The sequence below is a fragment of the Oncorhynchus mykiss genome, chromosome 8, assembly GCF_013265735.2.
Source record: "Oncorhynchus mykiss isolate Arlee chromosome 8, USDA_OmykA_1.1, whole genome shotgun sequence".
NCBI classification, from domain to species: Eukaryota; Metazoa; Chordata; class Actinopteri; order Salmoniformes; family Salmonidae; genus Oncorhynchus; species Oncorhynchus mykiss.
This window is the reverse complement of record NC_048572.1, coordinates 26,157,208-26,176,877: the sequence shown is the minus strand read 5'-3', so window position 1 is coordinate 26,176,877 and position 19,670 is coordinate 26,157,208. Positions and strand designations below refer to the sequence as shown.

Here is a 19,670-nt window from a genome sequence, read left to right as displayed (position 1 = left end):
CCCGTACTGGTAAAAAATTAAATCACCTTTCACCCCTGGGTAACAAACCATTTCCATCCTGTCATGATGATGAATAACAGCGATCACCTTTGGCCCTTTCATTGACCTCTGTTCTCATCAACCAATGGCAGAAATCTACCAGGCAGCCCATAGCTGAACTATAACCTCTAATAGCTCCACCCATAAAGGGGATATGTGTGTGTGTGTATGTGTGTGTGCGTGTGGAGGCCAGGGGGAGGAGTTAAAGGAGGGTGGGCTCATTTTAATGGCTGGAATGGAATTAATGGAACGGAATCAAAGATGTTTTCCATGTCTATGATTCCGTTCCATTCATTCCGTTCCAGCCATTACAATGAGCCCACCCTCCTTTAACTCCTACAACTAGCATCCATTGTTGTCTGTGTGTTTAGGCCAAGACATGGGGTAAGTGCTACACAGAAGGGACAAGGCAAACCCTGAAAAGCCTTATAATGCCATGCTTTGTTCAGGTTTGTTGCACTGGCTCTATGGGACCCCTAGAGAAATGTCACCCTGCTCCTCTGCACACTCCACTGGCTTCCAGTCTAAGCTCGCATCCATTGCAAGACCATGTTGCTTGCCTACAGAGCAGCAAGAGAAACTGCCCCTCCCTACCCTCAGGCTATGCTCAAACCCTACACCCCAACCTGAGTACTCTGTTCTGCCACCTCTGGTCTCTTGGCCCTCCACCCTTACGGTAGGGCAGCTCCTGCTCAGCCAGGTCCAAGCTCTTCTCTGTGCTGGCACCCCAATGGTGGAATCAGCTTCCCCCTGAAGCAAGGACAGCAGAGTCCTGAAACCCTACCTCTTCAAAGAGCATCTTAAATATCCCCCCCCCCCCCCACACACACACACTTTATTTAGAAAAAGTTCACTTACCATGCTTGTAATATATGGTTTTCCCACCTAGTGTTCTTAAGATGAACGCACTAACTGTAAGTCGTTCTGGATAAGAGTGTCTGCTAAATGACTAAAATGAGAAGTGGATATCGTTTCTCTCTCTCTCTCTCTCTGTGTGTGTGCGTGTGCGTGTGTGTGTGTGTGTGTGTGTGTGTAGTTATTTTGTCATAAAACAAATCAAAGCTGCTGGTCAGGTTGATGCCTGATATGGTTAATTATAATGTATCCTCAAAGTTATTCAGTCAGCAACAAGGCAACAAGGCAGGATATTTAGCTTAATTCAAAGCAACTCGACTAGATGTGTGAGGTGGGGAATGAAAATACGTTTATGGGAGCTGAAAACAACACGTTTTATATGATTTTCCTACTTTTGAACACAAATTCCACAGTTCACGGGCTCAATAACTGAATTAAACTTCAGTCCTCCTTCTCATCGCTTTCCTCATCACCAGGGAGTACCTCCCCCGCTCTCATCTTGTAACATGAACGAGCGGCACCTTTTTCCATCAAATGTTTTCTTCGTCATGGGCAAATCTCAGTGCAGTGAAGATCTCGCTCACGGCTTTTCATTGCGTTCCGGTTGTTTGATGCGCGGGCGATGATGGGACGCGGTCTTTCACGCACTGACTGATACCCGACTGGATAAAACACCTTTTTTTTAAAGAGGAATTTTGCTGACTTCTCCAACTTTTATTTTCTAATGCTTGCAGGTATGATTGTTTTGTTAACTCTAGAAGCAACTACCATTTCAATACATTCACGTGACAGACGGGAATGTATAGACGCATCAAGCATTACTAATCAATGATTATCAAATCCAATTTCCACTCTTACAGTTGCATCATTTACTTTGCTTTGTGTGATTAGGCTACTATGACCAATGTGAGAAAGTCTCAGGGTTTTATCACCATCACCATTACACTAATAGGCTAAGTGAGTCTGATATATCCAGTAATTCCTCTAATCATAATTCGTTGACGTATTAAACAAATCATATTCCTGGTCACTTTCATAACCCAGATGGAGATTTTTTATCAAGCATTTGAATTTGTGCTGCATTCAAACAAATTATTTATTTGAATTTAAGCTTGGTATGATCATATATTCCTTGTGTAGAGAATAGTTGTAAAACATCAGAGGAATTTAGGCTATTGTTGGAGCCAATTAAATGTAACAATTTCCCACCCTGTGCCACCAACGAAATGGACTTCACCACCAACGCTATCTGCCGGTGACAACGCTTTTGCAGAGAATACTTCGATAACACTCAAGCAGATGGTGATGACTGTAGGGGATTGAGCGCCCTCTGCTGGCCTTATTTTATACACCAGTCACCTGTTTCTTTTTGCGCAATCTTCCTTCCTCTCTCTGTCTTTTAGGCCCTGGTGGAGCAGTGCGATGACTCCCATTCCCCTGTGTCTGCTGCTGCTCTGTGCCCTGCCCCTGTGTCTTCTTGCCTGGGGGGGCCACGGTGATGGTGTTGATGAAGAGTATGGCTGGTCCATGCAGAGGGTCCCGTTAATTCTAGACAGGCACACAGTGCATCTGCGGAGCCCCACGTTTGGTGGGAAGGTTGAGGGGGCAGGTGAGGATGAGGAGGGGGGGTGTGGGATAAAGTGTCAGAGTGCCCTCCCCCCTCCCGACTGGGCCACACTGGAGAGCATGCTGGGATACGAGACGGTGTACGAGAACGGCACGCGCACACACAGCAACGTCACGCTGCAGGGCCTGAATGACACAACCTCACACACGCCCTTACACACCCCCTCACACACTCGCAGGAAACGTCAGGTGTATGGCGAGGACGGACGCTTTGTCATATCGGACAGCCACTTCACCACCAGCTACCCGTTCTCCACGGCGGTCCGCCTATCCACGGGCTGCTCCGGGGTCCAAGTGTCTGAAAAACACATACTGACGGCAGCCCACTGCGTCCACGATGGGAAGGACTACCTGCAGGGGGTCCGCAGGCTGAAAGTGGGGGTCCTACAGGTCAAATCTAAACGAGGTAGGAGGGGTGGGAGGAGGAGAGGGGGGAGGAGAGGAGGAGGAGAGGGGCAAGGAGAGGAAGTGGTAGGAGAAGAGGAGAAAGGGAATGGGATAGATGGAGAAGAACCGAGACAGGAGCAGAGACGGAGAGGAGGGAGGAGAGGAGGAGGAGAGGGGCAAGGAGAGGAAGTGGTAGGAGAAGAGGAGAAAGGGAATGTGATAGATAGAGAAGAACCGAGACAGGAGCAGAGACGGAGAGGAGGGAGAAGGAGGAAGGGAGAAAGGGAGAAACAGAACAGGGTTGATGAGACTGGAGCAGAGGGAGGTGAAGGAGGGAACATGAAGAAGGAGAGGGGACAAGGAGGGGGTAGGCAGAGAAAGAAAGGTAGCAGAAGCAGCCGTGTACAACGCAGCACCGAACCCAAAACTCAGCCCTCCTTCCACTGGACACGCGTAAAACAAACCCACATCCCCAAAGGTTGGATACACACAGGAGATAGAACCAACGCCATATCCCACAACTACGATTACGCCCTCCTGGAGCTCAAACAGGCAATTAAACAGAAGCACATGAAACTGGGTGTAGTGGCCGCTACAAAGCCCCTCCCCTTGGGTCGCATCCACTTCTCAGGGTTCGACAACGAGCCAGAGGGAGGACAAAAGGATGGAGGGGGGGAAAAGGTGGTCTATCGCTTCTGTTCAGTGACGGAGGAGTCAGACGACCTGTTGTATCAGCATTGTGATGCCCAGCAGGGGGCGTCAGGCGCTGGTGTATACATCCGCCTCAGACAGGAAGTGGTGGGGTCCAATAAGGGGAAGTGGCAGCGGAAGGTTATCGGGGTGTTCTCAGGGCACCGCCGGGTGGACGGGGACGGGGGTGAACAGAGGGACTATAATGTGGCGGTGAGGATCACTCCGCCTAAATACGCTCAGATCTGCCACTGGATCCATGGGGATCCCAGCATGTGTAGGGAGGCTTGAGACACCAGGGATATGACCGACTGATCAGAGTAAGAAAAAAAGAAGATATGCATTCATGTATCTCCTTTCACTGAGACCTCAAAGCGCTGAGGTGGTGGTGGACAAACTAACCAATGCCCAGCACAGAATGATCAGATGGAATAGAACTTTGGAATATGGGATGATTTTCTTGCTTTGGTCAATCAAACAGATCCCTATCCAGACTGAGGTCTCAAAATTCTATGGTGCGATAAAAACAGGTTTCTTTGTCACACGTGCTTTTTGTTTCCAAGATATACCCATCGTGCACATAATATGGGTGCTAAGATGAGTTCCGTTGGTGATGATTTTTCTTGGGTAAATCTTTGTTTTTAGTGTCTACATGATTCAGTTATCTAGCCAATGCTCTTTTTGTTATCGGAATAGTTTTTTTCCAGGGTCTATATTTTGAGTGTAAATGTGTATTTTGTTGAGTATTTCCAGAACATATATTTTGCTTGGAAAAAAATTTGATCAACAGTGATGTAAAAAAAAAAAGCAAAAATAAAACATCTTTATATTAAAACCTACCATTGAATACCTCAAAAACTTGTGATGGACTGAACATGTTCAAGCATGAATGACAACAGTGGAGACATAAGTGATGAGGCCTGAAGTCTTTCCACCAGTGTATTTTGTATTTTATTGCATCTCAAGGGACTCACATGCAAGTGGGGGAGAGGAGAGGAGTGATGCCATCCAAGAACCAAACACTGCCTTCAACCAAACATATAGCAAATATTGTTATCCACATTTTTTATTTTATACGTTTTATTCCTCTTTTTCTTTCTCAATACTTTTTTTCCCACAACAGATTACGATAGTCACTTTGGAAGAAAAACAACACATGGAACATCCAGTGTATATCTGAGCGGTTTACAGCTAACGAGTTCCCAACACCTCTGGAGTGTTGCTACGGGAGACAATACAACTCTACTGATCACTGCTCCACAATGACCTTAGGTCAGGGTTGTCAAAATTATTCCATGAAGTGCCTAGTGTCTGCTGTTTTTTTTGGTTTGTCCTTTCAAGTAAGCCCTAGACAACCACGTGTGGGGAGTTCCTTACTCATTAGTGACCTTAAATTCATCAATTAAGTATAAAGTAGGAGCGAAAGCCTGCAGACACTCGGTCCTCCGTGGAATGAGTTTGCCCCCTAAGCCTTAGGTTGACATGGGCTGTGTCCCAACAATATTTACAAACCTCCTTTCCTTGTCTCCTTCATTTCATGACCACTGGTTGGTTTTCACCAATTGCCTTTCACCTATCAATTCAATTCAGATAATTGGCCGTTAAGTAAAGGAGACAAGTAAATGAGGATTTTTTAAAGTATGTGGATGCAGCCTAGATCAACTTCACTTGACATGGTCAAATGCAGTAACACTCCACACCAGCAGGGAGAGCCACAGTAAACACTGGGGACTGAGTTTGCATTCAGTGCTGCCTCCAAATACAGATGAGAGATATTTTTCGAAACTGCTTGAATTTTTTAAAAACCTAGAATTCATAGACATAACTAAAATATATGATACATTTTCTCTCAAAATAAAGATTAAAGAAATATATGTATAATCTATACTTAAAAATATTCTAAAATGCATATGTCAATTTGAACATAGTCCACAAATGTTGCATGTAACACACAATCAAAAAAATAGACAAAATAAAAACAAAACATTTTGTCGTATGATTTGTCATCTCGTAAACCCAGATTTGTGGTGACAGTTGTACATATTTCAATATTACTGCATCTGTTCTCAAAGAGGCTGGGTGGCTCAATTAATGGAGAGGAGTACAACTAAGTGTTGAATGATGTTACAAAGACAGCAATATACAGAATTTGATTGGATAGCGAGGGACAGGATAGGGCAGGGATTGGCCAGTGAGGTTTACACACACCGAACACAGTCCACGGTTAACAACACAATCCTCGTCTGGGAAACGCGCAAGAAAATCAACACAGATCCACCATTCCAAGTCAGCTGACACGTGGGAGTTCCAGAACAAATCTAAATACACTATCATTTTTTATGGTACATTTTTTTCTTAGTTTAGGTAAAGGATAACATTGAAGTACACACACACTCATACACAGTTTAGTTTTCTGTGTCTATGATTCACATCCACAGCTTTTGTTACAACAGCAGACAGAGGTTACGGGGAAGTCAGAGGACAGGGGTCGTAGTGCTGATGGTTGATTGGCTGAAGGGGCTGGGGCGTGACAGGAGGGAGACGGGGGTGCACACATCCACATCCACAGCTCCAGACATAACAACAACCTCTGGAGAGAAGAGACAGAGGCAGAGGGATGGATGATTACCACAATATTATTATGTAACTGGCTCTTTTCAATGCATTGTGTGCATGTCGTTTGGTGCCACTGTGAGAGAACCCTACCTCAGAGGGATGGGTTAGAGGGGTTTACATGAAGTCCTTGATGTTGAGGTCATCCAGGGCATTCTTGGGGGGCGGAGGCCTCCTCGGGCTCCCGGCCATCCCTGGAGATCCCATCTGTCACAGGGAACAGTGTTTCATGAAATAGGTGTGTCTTTGTGTGTGTGTGTGTGTCTGTGTGTACTCTGTGTGTGTCTTACCGGTGCTCCTGGGGCTGCAGGGGCTCCAAAGCCTGGCCTAACCATGGGCATCATGGGAGCTCCAGCGCCGGCCGCCCCGCCCTGAGAGAGAGGAAACAGTCAGACACTATGGCAGAAATTTTAGTGATGCGTACATGGGCCACCTAAAGGGGTCATTGGCCATCTTAGGTGCTCCTAATGGTCCTAGGTTGAGGGTGGGGTGGTCTTACCATGCTGAATCCTTGGTAAGACCCCATAAAAGAAGGGGATCCCATTGGAACGTTCTAGGGGTGTGGAGTGGGGGAGAGGAGGTGGGAAATTACCACACTACTTACAACACAGGCACAGTAAAGACAACACTGCAACAACAAACACACAGACATATCACTGACACGCACACATAGTAAACATAGACAAAGACATAAAAAAAAAACATTTTAAGACGCACGCAGAGAGAGAACAGCAAAGCACATAAAAACACTCTAACCTCTTAAATCAGGTTCAGGTGATTTGCTCAGAAGCATTTGAAGACCACAGGGTCAATCATAAGAATACATGGATCAGGCAAGCCAGTTTAATCAGCGACTGGTTATCTGATGTTCATGTCAGTGGTGAGGCTTTGGCTAAAATGAACAGCTGAAGCCATAGGTTAATACAGTAACTACAGACCCTATAGCAAAAGCTTTCTTGGCTAATGGTTAGTGCAGCAATTAAATTATGAAGATAAAGCGATCTAAATTTGTATTGTGTTTCGTTTGGACACTGGGAAGAGGAGCTGTTGCTCAAAAAATGGGGATTGAAATAAGGAAATATGCAGATGAACGGGGCATTTTGGGGTCAGGTGGCTTGTTTGAGGTCAGAACTTTAAGGGAAGAAAAGGAGGGAAGTGGTTTCACAAGCAGCTCCTTGGTTTGGGACAAACCTCAGCCCGCTCAGAGCTCTCCAGTATTCCCAGTCCAACCCCTTAGTTTTCCCACAAAATGTTCACCCCTTTAAACCAAACACCAAATTCCAAATGTCCATATTCCAAATGTGATTGGACCACCCTGGAGAGTCAGAGAGGAGAGGTGCGTGTGATTGGCTCCATGCCATGCCTGTCACTGCCATGTGGCTGCACTCCATGCTATATGACAAAGACCAGATTTACCATGGGAGCGCCCCAACTTGGAGGAGCTACCTGAGGAGTTGACCAGCCTCCACTTCCCATCGTGTTCTCCCCCCTGCGGAAGAGATGTCAATCAGTCAGTAAGCAAATAGAAAGAGAGGAAGAAAAGACAGAGGCCCCCAACCTCTTAAAATGTAAAGCTCATTGAGCGCTTGGAAAATGCTATGTGAATGTAATCCATGACATTAAGTTACATGTCGAAACACAAAGTGACACATCCTCAAAACAGGAAAAACGTACGTTTTTTGGCTCCCCATTCCCAGATCTGAAAGAGAGAAAATAAGACATTTCCCAGTCAGACAGAATAATGTACATTTAATATCTTATAACAGTTGCGAGTGCTATGTAACATTATTGTACCTCTACTGTAATTACACTGTATCTGGCTATGTAACATTATTGTACCTCTACTGTAATTACACTGTATCTGGCTATGTGACATTATTGTACCTCTACTGTAATTACACTGTATCTGGCTATGTGACATTATTGTACCTCTACTGTAATTACACTGTATCTGGCTATGTGGCATTATTGTACCTCTACTGTAATTACACTGTATCTGGCTATGTGACATTATTGTACCTCTACTGTAATTACACTGTATCTGGCTATGTGACATTATTGTACCTCTACTGTAATTACACTGTATCTGGCTATGTGACATTATTGTACCTCTACTGTAATTACACTGTATCTGGCTATGTAACATTATTGTACCTCTACTGTAATTACACTGTATCTGGCTATGTAACATTATTGTACCTCTACTGTAATTACACTGTATCTGGCTATGTAACATTATTGTACCTCTACTGTAATTACACTGTATCTGGCTATGTAACATTATTGTACCTCTACTGTAATTACACTGTATCTGGCTATGTAACATTATTGTAATTACACTGTATCTGGCTATGTAACATTATTGTACCTCTACTGTATCTGGCTATGTAACATTATTGTACCTCTACTGTATCTGGCTATGTAACATTATTGTACCTCTACTGTATCTGGCTATGTAACATTATTGTACCTCTACTGTATCTGGCTATGTAACATTATTGTACCTCTACTGTATCTGGCTATGTAACATTATTGTACCTCTACTGTATCTGGCTATGTAACATTATTGTACCTCTACTGTATCTGGCTATGTAACATTATTGTACCTCTACTGTATCTGGCTATGTAACATTATTGTACCTCTACTGTATCTGGCTATGTAACATTATTGTACCTCTACTGTATCTGGCTATGTAACATTATTGTACCTCTACTGTATCTGGCTATGTAACATTATTGTACCTCTACTGTATCTGGCTATGTAACATTATTGTACCTCTACTGTATCTGGCTATGTAACATTATTGTACCTCTACTGTATCTGGCTATGTAACATTATTGTACCTCTACTGTATCTGGCTATGTAACATTATTGTACCTCTACTGTATCTGGCTATGTAACATTATTGTACCTCTACTGTATCTGGCTATGTAACATTATTGTACCTCTACTGTATCTGGCTATGTAACATTATTGTACCTCTACTGTATCTGGCTATGTAACATTATTGTACCTCTACTGTATCTGGCTATGTAACATTATTGTACCTCTACTGTATCTGGCTATGTAACATTATTGTACCTCTACTGTATCTGGCTATGTAACATTATTGTACCTCTACTGTATCTGGCTATGTAACATTATTGTACCTCTACTGTATCTGGCTATGTAACATTATTGTACCTCTACTGTATCTGGCTATGTAACATTATTGTACCTCTACTGTATCTGGCTATGTAACATTATTGTACCTCTACTGTATCTGGCTATGTAACATTATTGTACCTCTACTGTATCTGGCTATGTAACATTATTGTACCTCTACTGTATCTGGCTATGTAACATTATTGTACCTCTACTGTATCTGGCTATGTAACATTATTGTACCTCTACTGTATCTGGCTATGTAACATTATTGTACCTCTACTGTATCTGGCTATGTAACATTATTGTACCTCTACTGTATCTGGCTATGTAACATTATTGTACCTCTACTGTATCTGGCTATGTAACATTATTGTACCTCTACTGTATCTGGCTATGTAACTACCATGTACACTCAGTAGCCGTTCATGTAAAAGGTTTGCTCCTACAGACAGTGAGTCACGTGCCCATGGCTTGCCATATAAAGTAGGCAGACAGGTATCGAAGCATTCGGTTCCTGTTCGATTGAACGTTAGATTGGGCAAAACAAGTGACCTAAGCGTCTTTGAGCTTGCTATGATCGTCGGTGCAAGCTAACAGGTGTGCCTGTTACAAACAGGCAAATAATAGTGCAGTACAACTGAGGTGTGCAGAACGGCATCTTAGAACGCACAACCCGTCGGTCCTTGTCACGGATGGACTATTGCTGTAGACGGCCACAGGGTTCCACTCCGATCAGATAAAAACAAAGCGGCTCCAGTGAGCACACGATCACCAACACTGGACAATTGAGGAGTGGACCACTGCCTGGTTCGAGGAATCCCGGTTCGTGTTGTGCCATGCTGATGGCAGAGTCAGGATTTGGCATAAGCAGCACGAGTCCATGGCCCCATCCTGCCTGGTGTCAACGGTGCCCCAAATAATTCAGGCTGTTCTAGAGGCAAGGGGGGGGGGGGGGGGGGGGGGGAGGGTCTGACCCAGTACTAGATGGGTGTACCTAATAAACGGTCCACTGAGTGTAAGTAATGTTACAATAAGGTGAGATTGGTTATAGGTACATGTCTATGCATAGATGGACAGCACCATGATGCTGAAATTATTCAGGCCAAATTGAGAATCCCTGTTCTGTGTCTGCTCAGAGACTTTGTTCAGAGACTTACTGCTAGCCATGTTAGCCATGGTGGCGTCTAGGTCCCCTCCCATATGTTTAACTGGAGATGAGGCGGCCCCAGTCTGGGGCGTCATGGCAGGCATCATCACATCCCCTAGACCATCAAACGCTACAGGAGACACATGGGGGGGGGGGGAGAGAGAGAGAGAGAGAGAGAGAGAGAGAGAGAGAGGTGAGAAACAGCCACAATAATCCTCTCTGATCATAACAGAGGGGTCCTCCTTACGAGTGGGATTACCATGACAACCCATCGAGATGGTCTCCATGACAACAGTGATCAGAGAGGAGCACAACATTGGAATGTTAACAAGAGGCAAGTTCTCATACTGATACTCAGTATGACTGAGGGCTTATACTGTGCCTCAACACACACACACACACACACACACACACACACACACACACACACACACACAGTTTAAGTGATACTCTCCATGTAATATAAATCAACAGCAAAAATATGCTGTCTACTCAACTCTACTAAATAGTATTACTATCCTATTAGCTAGCTTGTTTGAGATGGGGCATCATCCTTTGTATCTTGGTGACAGTAAGGATGCAGCCACCACTCTAGAGGGAGGAAACAGTGCCAAGCTAAATGGGCATTGTGATGTGAGCATCTCACACACCCTATTTATCAGGCATCTGTCAGAGCAGAGGGAAAATAACAGCAGCAGTCGCTCTCTTACTGCAATGCAGCAATGCACTGTGGGAAACAGCGCATCAATGAGCCAGAACACTCACCCAATCAGAGAGCAGGAAGCAAGCAATGAGCCAGCCCCAGAGCCAGATGGAGAGAGAGAGGAGCAATAGAGGGACGAGAGAGAAAGAGAGAAATGGAACGTGAGAGAGGACAAAGAGTGTGAGAGAGAGCGCGTAAGTGAGTGAGATAAAGTGCAGAGGGAAAGAGAGAGAACAGAGGGAGGGAGGGAAAGAGGGAGAGGATGTAAGGGTAAGAAGAAAGGGACAGAAGGACAGTAGTGGAGGGAAAAATAATGGAGTGAGTTAAGAGATGATAAATGTTGCGAGAGAAAGAGAGATGGAGGAGAGAGAGAGAGAGAGTTAAGGCTTAAGCAGTAGTACTTGCAGGTCGTCATTTACATAACATGCAGGGCAGTGACAGCCTTGATCATAAACCTGGTAAGCACAGGGAACGTTGCCACGATAAAATGTGAAAAAGTCAACCAATGCACGCATCAACAGAGAGAGACAACTATGGAAAGAATCTAGAATGAAAATGACCATACACAACTGCATGTGCATTGGCCATAAAACCAAGGTATGTTCACAAGATACATACACTCAGGATGTATTCATTCAGACAGACATGTTCATATACAGTACCAGTCAAAAGTTTGGACACACCTACTCATTCAAGAGTTTCTTTATTTTTACTATTTTATACATTGTAGAATAATAGTGAAGACATCAAAACTATGAAATAACACATGGAATCAGGTAGTAACCAAAAAAAGTGTTAAAACAAATCAAAATATATTTTATACTTGAAATTCTTCACAGTAGCCACACTTTGCCTTGATGACAGCTTTGCACACTCTTGATGACAGCTTTGCACACTCTTGATGACAGCTTTGCACACTCTTGATGACAGCTTTGCACACTCTTGGAATTCTCTCAACCAGCTTCATGAGGAATATATTTTCAACGGTCTTGAAGGACTTCCCACATATGCTGAGCACTTCTTGGCTGCTTCACTTTGTGGTCCAACTCAATTGGGTTGAGGTTGGGTGATTGTGGAGGCCAGGTCATCTGATGCAGCACTCCATCACTCTCCCATCTTGGTCAAACAGCCCTTACCTGCCCTCCAGGACACCTACAACACCCGATGTCACAGGAGGGCAAAAAATATAATTAAGGTCATTAACCACCGAAGCCACTGCCTGTTCACCCTGCTTCCATCCAGAAGGCGAGGTCAGTACAGGTGCATCAAAGCTGGGACAGAGAGATAGAAGCTGTTTTTCAATCTCAAGGCCATCAGATTGTTTAACAGCCATCACTAGCACAGAGAGGCGGATGCTTACCTACAGACTTGATATCATTGGCCACTTTAATAAATGGAACACAAGTCACTTTAATAATGGCACTTTAAGAATGTTTACGTATCTTGCATTACTTATCTCATATGTACAGTTGAAGTCGGAAGTTTACATACACTTAGGTTGGAGTCATTAAAACTTATTTCTTGTTTACAAACTATAGGTTTGGCAAGTCGGTTAGGACATCTACTTTGTGCATGACACAAGTCATTTTTCCAACAATTGTTTACAGAGAGATTATTTCACTTATAATTCACTGTATCACAATTCCAGTGGGTGAGAAGTTTACATACACTAAGTTGACTGTGACTTTAAACAGCTTGGAAAATTCCAGGAATGATGTCATGGCTTTAGAAGCTTCTGATAGGCTAATTGACATCCTTTAAGTCAATTGGAGGTGTACCTGTGGATGTATTTCAAGGCCTACCTTTAAACTCAGTGCTTCTTTTGCTTGACATCATGGGAAAATCAAAAGAAATCAGCCAAGACCTCAGAAAATAAATTGTAGACCTCCACAAGCCTGGTTCATCCTTGGGAGCAATTTCCAAATGCCTGAAGGTACCACGTTCATCTGTACAAACAACACAGCCTGGAGGTGTGTTTTGGGTTATTGTTCTGTTGAAAAACAAATGATAGTCCCACTATGCGCAAACCACATGGGATGGCGTATCGCTGCAGAATACTGTGGTAGCCATCCTAGTTAAGTGTGCCTTGAATTTTAAATAAATCACTGACAGTGTCACCAGCAAAGCACCCCCACACCACCTCCTCTGTGCTTCACGGTTTTAACCACACATGAGGAGATCATCCTTTCACCTACTCTGCGCCTCACAAAGACACGGCGGTTAGAACCAAAAATCTCAAATTTGGCCTCACCAGATCAAATGACAGATTTCCACCGGTCTAATGTCTGTTGCTCGTGACCCAAGCAAGTATTTTCTTCTTATTGGTGTCCTTTAGTAGTGGTTTCTTTGCAGCAACTCAACCATGAAGGCCTGATTCACAGTCTCCTCTGAGCAGTTAATGTTGATATCTGTGTTACTTGAACTCTGAAACATTTATTTGGGCTGCAATTTATGAGGCTGGTAACGCTAATGAACTTATTCTCCACAGCAGAGGTAACTCTGGGTCTTCCTTTCCTGTGGCGGTCCTCATGAGAGCCAGTTTCATCATAGCGCTTGATGGTTTTGCGGCTGCACTTGAAGAAACTTTCAAAGTTCTTGACATTTTCTGTATTGACTGACCTTCAGGTCTTAAAGTAATGAAGGACTGTCATTTCTCTTTGCTTATTTCAGCTGTTCATGCCATAATATGGACTTGGTCTTTTACCAAATAGGGCTATCTTCTGTATACCACCCCTACCTAGTTACAACATAACCGCTTGGCTCAAATGCATTAAGAAGGAAAGAAATTCCACAAATTAACTTTTAACAAGGCACACCTGTCAATTGAAATGCATTCCAGGTGACTACCTTATGAAGCTGGTTGAGAGAATGCAAAGAGTGTGCAAAGCTGTCATCAAGGCAAAGGGTGGCTACTTAAAGAATCTAAAATACATTTAGTTTTGTTTTACACTATTTTTGGTTACTACATGATTCCGTGTGTGTGTGTGTGTGTGTGTGTGTGTGTATATATATATATATATATATATATAAAGAATTATATATAATTACTATATTTATTACAATTATTATTCACAATTATTAATAATCAAATAACCTAATCTATATCTAATATACATTTAATTAAGATTATATTATATATCCAAAGTACCCAAAAAGGCCACTTGATGTCATCTGATAGAAATCCAAATAACCAAAGATCAAGTCGTTTACTGGTAAATTTAAAAAAGTTTTCAGTAATACACCCTACCTTTGTAACCCTATATGTGGTGTATTTACTGTTATACTAAATGTCTTTAATACAATGGGAATGGGTCATGCCTGTTGTTTGTGTCATGCCTCGTGGGTGTGTCGTGCATCAGTAGGTACATTACCTGCCATCAGCTCAGCACCAGAGGCAGCTGCAGGTGCAGCAGGCTGGGTTTCTCCACCGGTGGAGTCTAATGGGTCAAACCAAACCATACCAGGCCAAGGTGGGCCAAGCCATTAACAGTGCAGCATGAGGACAGAGAAGAATTAAGAAGTCAGCCATCGGCTCCACACTAGGAACGCCAAACAGATAGAACAGCGTTATCATTGTCAGATAGGACAGTAGACATACACAGGTAAACACACGTACACAGCCAATAGTCTCAAACACACCAATAGAAACTCCTTTGATCCCAATATGCTGTGACAAGTCTACATCTACTAAGCAATACAATCTCAAAATTATGTAGAGGACGTTGAAAAGTCAGATCCAAAGTCAACAACTTAACTTCAGTAGCAACTTTATTGGTCACCAAAAACATACAGAGAAACGGAATGAGAAATGCTGATGAAGGTGAATGACATGATGAAAAGAATCAATAAAATAATCAGTTAAAGTTAGGGCTTTCCTGCTTCGAAACATTTTTACAAAAGGCCACTCATTTGAAGATCGTCGATCAATAGCAAGGGGGACAGTTAGAGGTGGCGGGGGGGGGGGGGGGGGGGGGGGGGGGTGTACATTTACCCACCCCCAAACATGTCCATGATCGCCCCCTTGTCAGTTGGGGGGTCTGAGGAGAGGAAGGGGGCAGGGGAGGAGAATGCATCTGTTGTAAGGGGAGGGGTAGAGGAGGGTTAGAATTATGTGCAAATGTCACACTCACACAACCAAACAAACCCATACCAACTAAACAAACTCACACAAACAACAAAATACAATAAGTATCCTTGAATTACAATAATTCACAAATGTACATATAAAAAACAGCACTCCAAACACATGCTGAGAAAGAAGGCAGATGGCGTGAGTTTGGGTACCTGCTCCAAACATGTCAACACTGGGGGCAGGGTCTGCTTTGGTGAAGCTTGGATCTGGCATTGAATCAAACATAGCTACAGGACAAGTACACAACACACACACACACACAATTTAAATGAGAACAGCAGACTACAAACAATGACTCATTAGATGAACAACTGTGATTGAAAGCCAATGCAGGAGCAGAGAGGCAGCTGGGGAGAATGCATCCAAGCTGAAAGGAAGCAGAGGAAGCGTGATGTGTGCAAGTTAGCCTCACAAAGAGAAAGGGACAATGCAGTTGACGGGTAAAATGCAGGAGAGGATAGGACACAGATGCAGAGTAGAGGACAAGGACAAAAGAGAAGAAAAGGTTAAATAGAAAGTACCACACACACACGTGTAAACATTTACCACTGAAGAGGTCTATCGATGGGGTGGTGGGGGGGATGGGTGCTGCGATGGTGGATGAGGGGGCAGGAGGGGGCGCCACTGAGTTAAAGCAGTTGTTCTCCATTGGCATCATGGCAAACAGGTCCAGCCCTGGGCCTACTGCATTTGAGCTGCTACCAGTGGGGGCAAAGGGGTCTTTGGGAGGAAAGAACCAGGGAGGGGATGACAAGGGGGATGGAGATATTACACAACCACCATAACACAGTGTGAAATAAACCTAGAGGTATGGCAAGAGCTGTATTCTGTGAAATAGGGAGGAGGAATAGGTGCATTCGGCTGAAATTCTGAAGATACAGGCTTAGTTAGGGAATTCACAGCTCCATATTCTTCATAAACATACAGTACATGTAAAACACTATGAAGTACCGTATGATCAAGAGAATCTGGAAAATAAGCATGTCTGATGAAAAATGATAAGAAAAGAACACGATTTGTGAAAAGAGGGAAACATATTGGAGAAAGCAGTATTAGTAGTATTCACACTCTCTCATAATACTCTCTGAAATACCCATACTAGACCAGATTTACAGAGTGTAACCACAGAGCTTGCAGATGTATTTTGAGATTTACAGCGTGAAAGGAAACCCCAGGGGGTATCTAAGCATGGTGGTCAACCACTGTCCTAAAATCAACCTCAGCAACAATCTCCATAGTAACTGCAACAACAATGCCCAGAAACAAACAGCAGCACCACCTTTCTAGGGAAACTAGCTACACCCGCTCACAGCAATGGGATCAACTGTTGAAACACACTCTCCATACACAAAAACACATAAGCACGGATGCACCGAGCACTCGAATACAGCCAAACACACACACAGCCACAAAACTATACACACAGCCATTTACATCGACAGAGACACTCGTCCTGCAACCCACCGGCTGCAGCGTCGGCAGCTGGGGTTGGCGTGGGGGCCGGAGCCCCGCCCTCGGCAGCGGCATCAGAGGCGGGAGCAGGGGTCGAAAACGCATCTGATACCCAACACACACACAGACGACAGAGAGAGAGGCACGGAGAGAAAAGGACGGAGAAAAGAAACAAGCCAGACAATAAAGAGAGTAAGTCAGAAAAGGAAGAAGCCACCTAAAAGATGGTCTGTGCCTCTAAGCAGAGTTTAGAAATACTACTTTCACTTTGTTAGGTATTTAATTGACTTAATATACTGTAACTATATTAAATACTTGTAATGTAATGTCAGGCATAAGATATGTAATATACGTATTTTATTGCAGAGAGATATATTGCAGAGAGATACTATTCAACTGAGCCATCTTTTGATTACTGTAATAAATTCAGTTTAGATTAGTTACAAAACATTTACTTTGTGGCATGAATGATTGACCGGTGAAGGACAAATGAGAATACAGACCGGAGGCACAGCAAGGCCTATGGAAGGCTATGGAAGGCTATGGAAGGCGGGCTTTAGCTACAACTAAACTAGAAAGCGGTAACTAGGTCTGTTGCACTACATAACCGGACAAGCAGGCCACAGAATGGAACCAGAAGCAAAGCAATGTGTCTTTTAGGCGGCAATAAAGAACATGACTCTGTTTGATAGTTTGGCTTTTCTCTGAAGTTAAGAAAAAGCTGTCGGACTATCAAACAAAATGAAGCATGTGAAAATGTATGGGTAGCATGTCTGAGTGGGTCTACAAGTGTGAGCATGCTTGTCTCTGTGTGTAGATCTGTGTCATATAAGTCAGTTAGAATACAGCATAAGATGTTAAAAAATAAATGCATACCAGTATGTATGACATGTTCTTCCCAAATGGATGTGTTTGTTTTGGGGTATCTGGGTCACTGTGTGTACGTACATGCAGAGACTAAACATGTGCGTTAGTGTGTGTACATGCAGGTAGAGAACACTACATCTCCTGTGTGTGCATGTGGAGGGTTGGTTGGGGTTGAGCTGTCCAGCAGAGATTCTGTGGTTGGGAATCCTCCAGAAGCCCACTGACCTCCCAGCAGATCCATATTCGTCGCACCGGGGGGGTTGGTGGCGGCCGCACTAGGGGGAGGAGCCAGAGTGACTCCTGGCTCTGCGGCTACAGGGGTGGGCGTTACCCCCGCGGGAGAGGGAGCGGTGTCTACAGCGAGGGTGGGGTCAGGAAGCATGGACTCGCCCATTTCTGCAGGTACCCACGTGGTGTACCAACCAAACCCAAAACAAGGTACCAAAACAACCCCCAGAAATCATCCCCCAAAATACCCCATAGGAACCAAAGCAACCAGAAAGGCCCCGTTAGAACCAAATCAAGGTATCAAATCAACCCAATTTCAAAGAAACAACCGAAAAACAAAATCAACCCCAGAATTAAAGCCCCGAAGGAACCAAACCAGGGGATGTGGGGGAGGGATAGAGAGCAGAGAGAAACAAAGAGAGAGAAATAGACTATTGAGACTAGAGCAACACTATGAAACACATTTTGAGAACTAGAGATGACACGCTCTGTTAATGTTAATACACTAGAGAGGTTAAAGCCAGGGGCACTGTGGGATAACACTCACCTGATCCAAGGAGGTCTGTGGCAGCATCCCCGGAACAGCATGAGAGAAGGTGATGGAGGAAAACGCAATTATATTAATGTTCATTAGATAATTCAAACTTACTGGTAGTTCCATTAAGAATGAAACAATCAAGTTTTGATGTGGGACATTACCTCCCCAGGACATAGGGGCTGCTGAGGCTCCTGCTGACGGACCAGAGGAGGACAGAGGGTCCAGATCCAACAGAGAACTAGAGCGAGATAAAGGGATAGAGAGAGAATGGAAGGGGAAGGAAGAATGGACTCTTATTCACAGTTTTACCAAATAAATGGAACACATAGAATGCTTGAATGCCAGAACTGAGGAAATCCCTGAGGTGACGAGGTAAACTGTGGTAGGCAGAGGAAGTAGTCACTCACTCAGTGGCTTCTTCGGGGGGCGGCACTAGGGTGGGCACGGCGGCTGCAGATTTGGCGGGGGTGGAGGTCGGGGACACGTTATTGGTGGGGGACCCCTGGAATAGAGAGGGAGAGCCTTTTTACTACCTATGTGTCGACATATAAGCAGAAATAGAAAGGCAGGGAAAATAATTTGTAATCTTCAACTCACCTTTGTTGGAGACCTGAAAGAGAGACGGAATAGTTCATATTTAAATTTCATCGGTGCAAGATATCACCTTTCAGAGCTGAAGTCATCTACATTTAAATGACCTTTTAAACTTATTTTCATGACTTTACAATACCCTCATCTGTCAAACCCCCAAAGAATCGTTCATGCTCACCCTTCACTTTGATCCCCAATGATGAGCAGAAAGGAACAAAGAGAGAAGAAGGATTAAAGGAAAAGTTAACACAAAACTGTCTTCAGAACTGTGGTGTTGAGATAGGATTCAGCCTGGCAACAAGTGCTCATCCAATTTGTGGTGATTGTTATCCACCCATTCACAAACAAGCGAACCATCGTTAAATAGGAATTACATTTCTCAAAACACATAAATAATGTGCACATTTGAAAGATATGTTAATTCTACGTTGACTGAAATGATTGAAAAATGTAAATGTTGTTATCACGTAGACTAGTAATAGCACTCGGACGCTGAAATGACCAAATTAGTATTCTCAGATGGCAAATATCCTACTGTTATCTACATAAACATTAAGGCACAGTTTCTGTATTTTGTCATTGATATTCTGTGCCTAACACTGTCAGTTCAATAATTGATATTTGATTGAAAAGGGATAGCCTGTATGGATAATG

At 43.7% G+C, this 19,670-nt stretch overlaps 2 protein-coding genes across 9 annotated transcripts in view; one reads left to right on the top strand and one right to left on the bottom strand.

Annotated features, from left to right (window-relative positions):
* The first annotated feature begins 1,238 nt into the window (after positions 1–1,238).
* LOC110529703 (inactive serine protease 35) lies at positions 1,239–4,432 on the top strand. The gene is made up of 2 exons (XM_021612155.2): positions 1,239–1,628; positions 2,298–4,432. The coding sequence occupies exon 2, from the start codon at positions 2,317–2,319 to the stop codon at positions 3,886–3,888; it is 1,572 nt and encodes a 523-aa protein (XP_021467830.2). The 5' UTR covers positions 1,239–1,628; positions 2,298–2,316; the 3' UTR covers positions 3,889–4,432.
* A 98-nt stretch (positions 4,433–4,530) lies between these two features.
* Positions 4,531–19,670, bottom strand: part of LOC110529702 (clathrin coat assembly protein AP180) — a 39,151-nt gene continuing 24,011 nt past the window's right edge. For 2 of the 8 annotated variants that reach the window (XM_036985178.1, XM_036985179.1), the window contains exons 11-25: positions 19,195–19,200; positions 19,023–19,035; positions 18,833–18,927; positions 18,587–18,663; positions 18,435–18,449; positions 17,885–18,055; positions 16,805–16,897; positions 14,580–14,645; positions 10,516–10,635; positions 7,885–7,909; positions 7,627–7,699; positions 6,710–6,763; positions 6,501–6,581; positions 6,304–6,417; positions 4,531–6,187 (exon numbers count right to left, since the gene is read on the bottom strand). In XM_036985178.1, the coding sequence (XP_036841073.1) occupies positions 6,328–6,417; positions 6,501–6,581; positions 6,710–6,763; positions 7,627–7,699; positions 7,885–7,909; positions 10,516–10,635; positions 14,580–14,645; positions 16,805–16,897; positions 17,885–18,055; positions 18,435–18,449; positions 18,587–18,663; positions 18,833–18,927; positions 19,023–19,035; positions 19,195–19,200 (979 nt within the window). In that variant the 3' untranslated portion in view covers positions 4,531–6,187; positions 6,304–6,327. Of the gene's footprint in view, positions 6,188–6,303; positions 6,418–6,500; positions 6,582–6,709; positions 6,764–7,626; positions 7,700–7,884; positions 7,910–10,515; positions 10,636–14,579; positions 14,646–15,886; positions 16,061–16,804; positions 16,898–17,884; positions 18,056–18,434; positions 18,450–18,586; positions 18,664–18,832; positions 18,928–19,022; positions 19,036–19,194; positions 19,201–19,670 lie in introns of all 8 variants that reach the window. The other 6 variants (XM_036985180.1, XM_036985181.1, XM_036985182.1 and 3 more) reach the window with 6 other exon arrangements.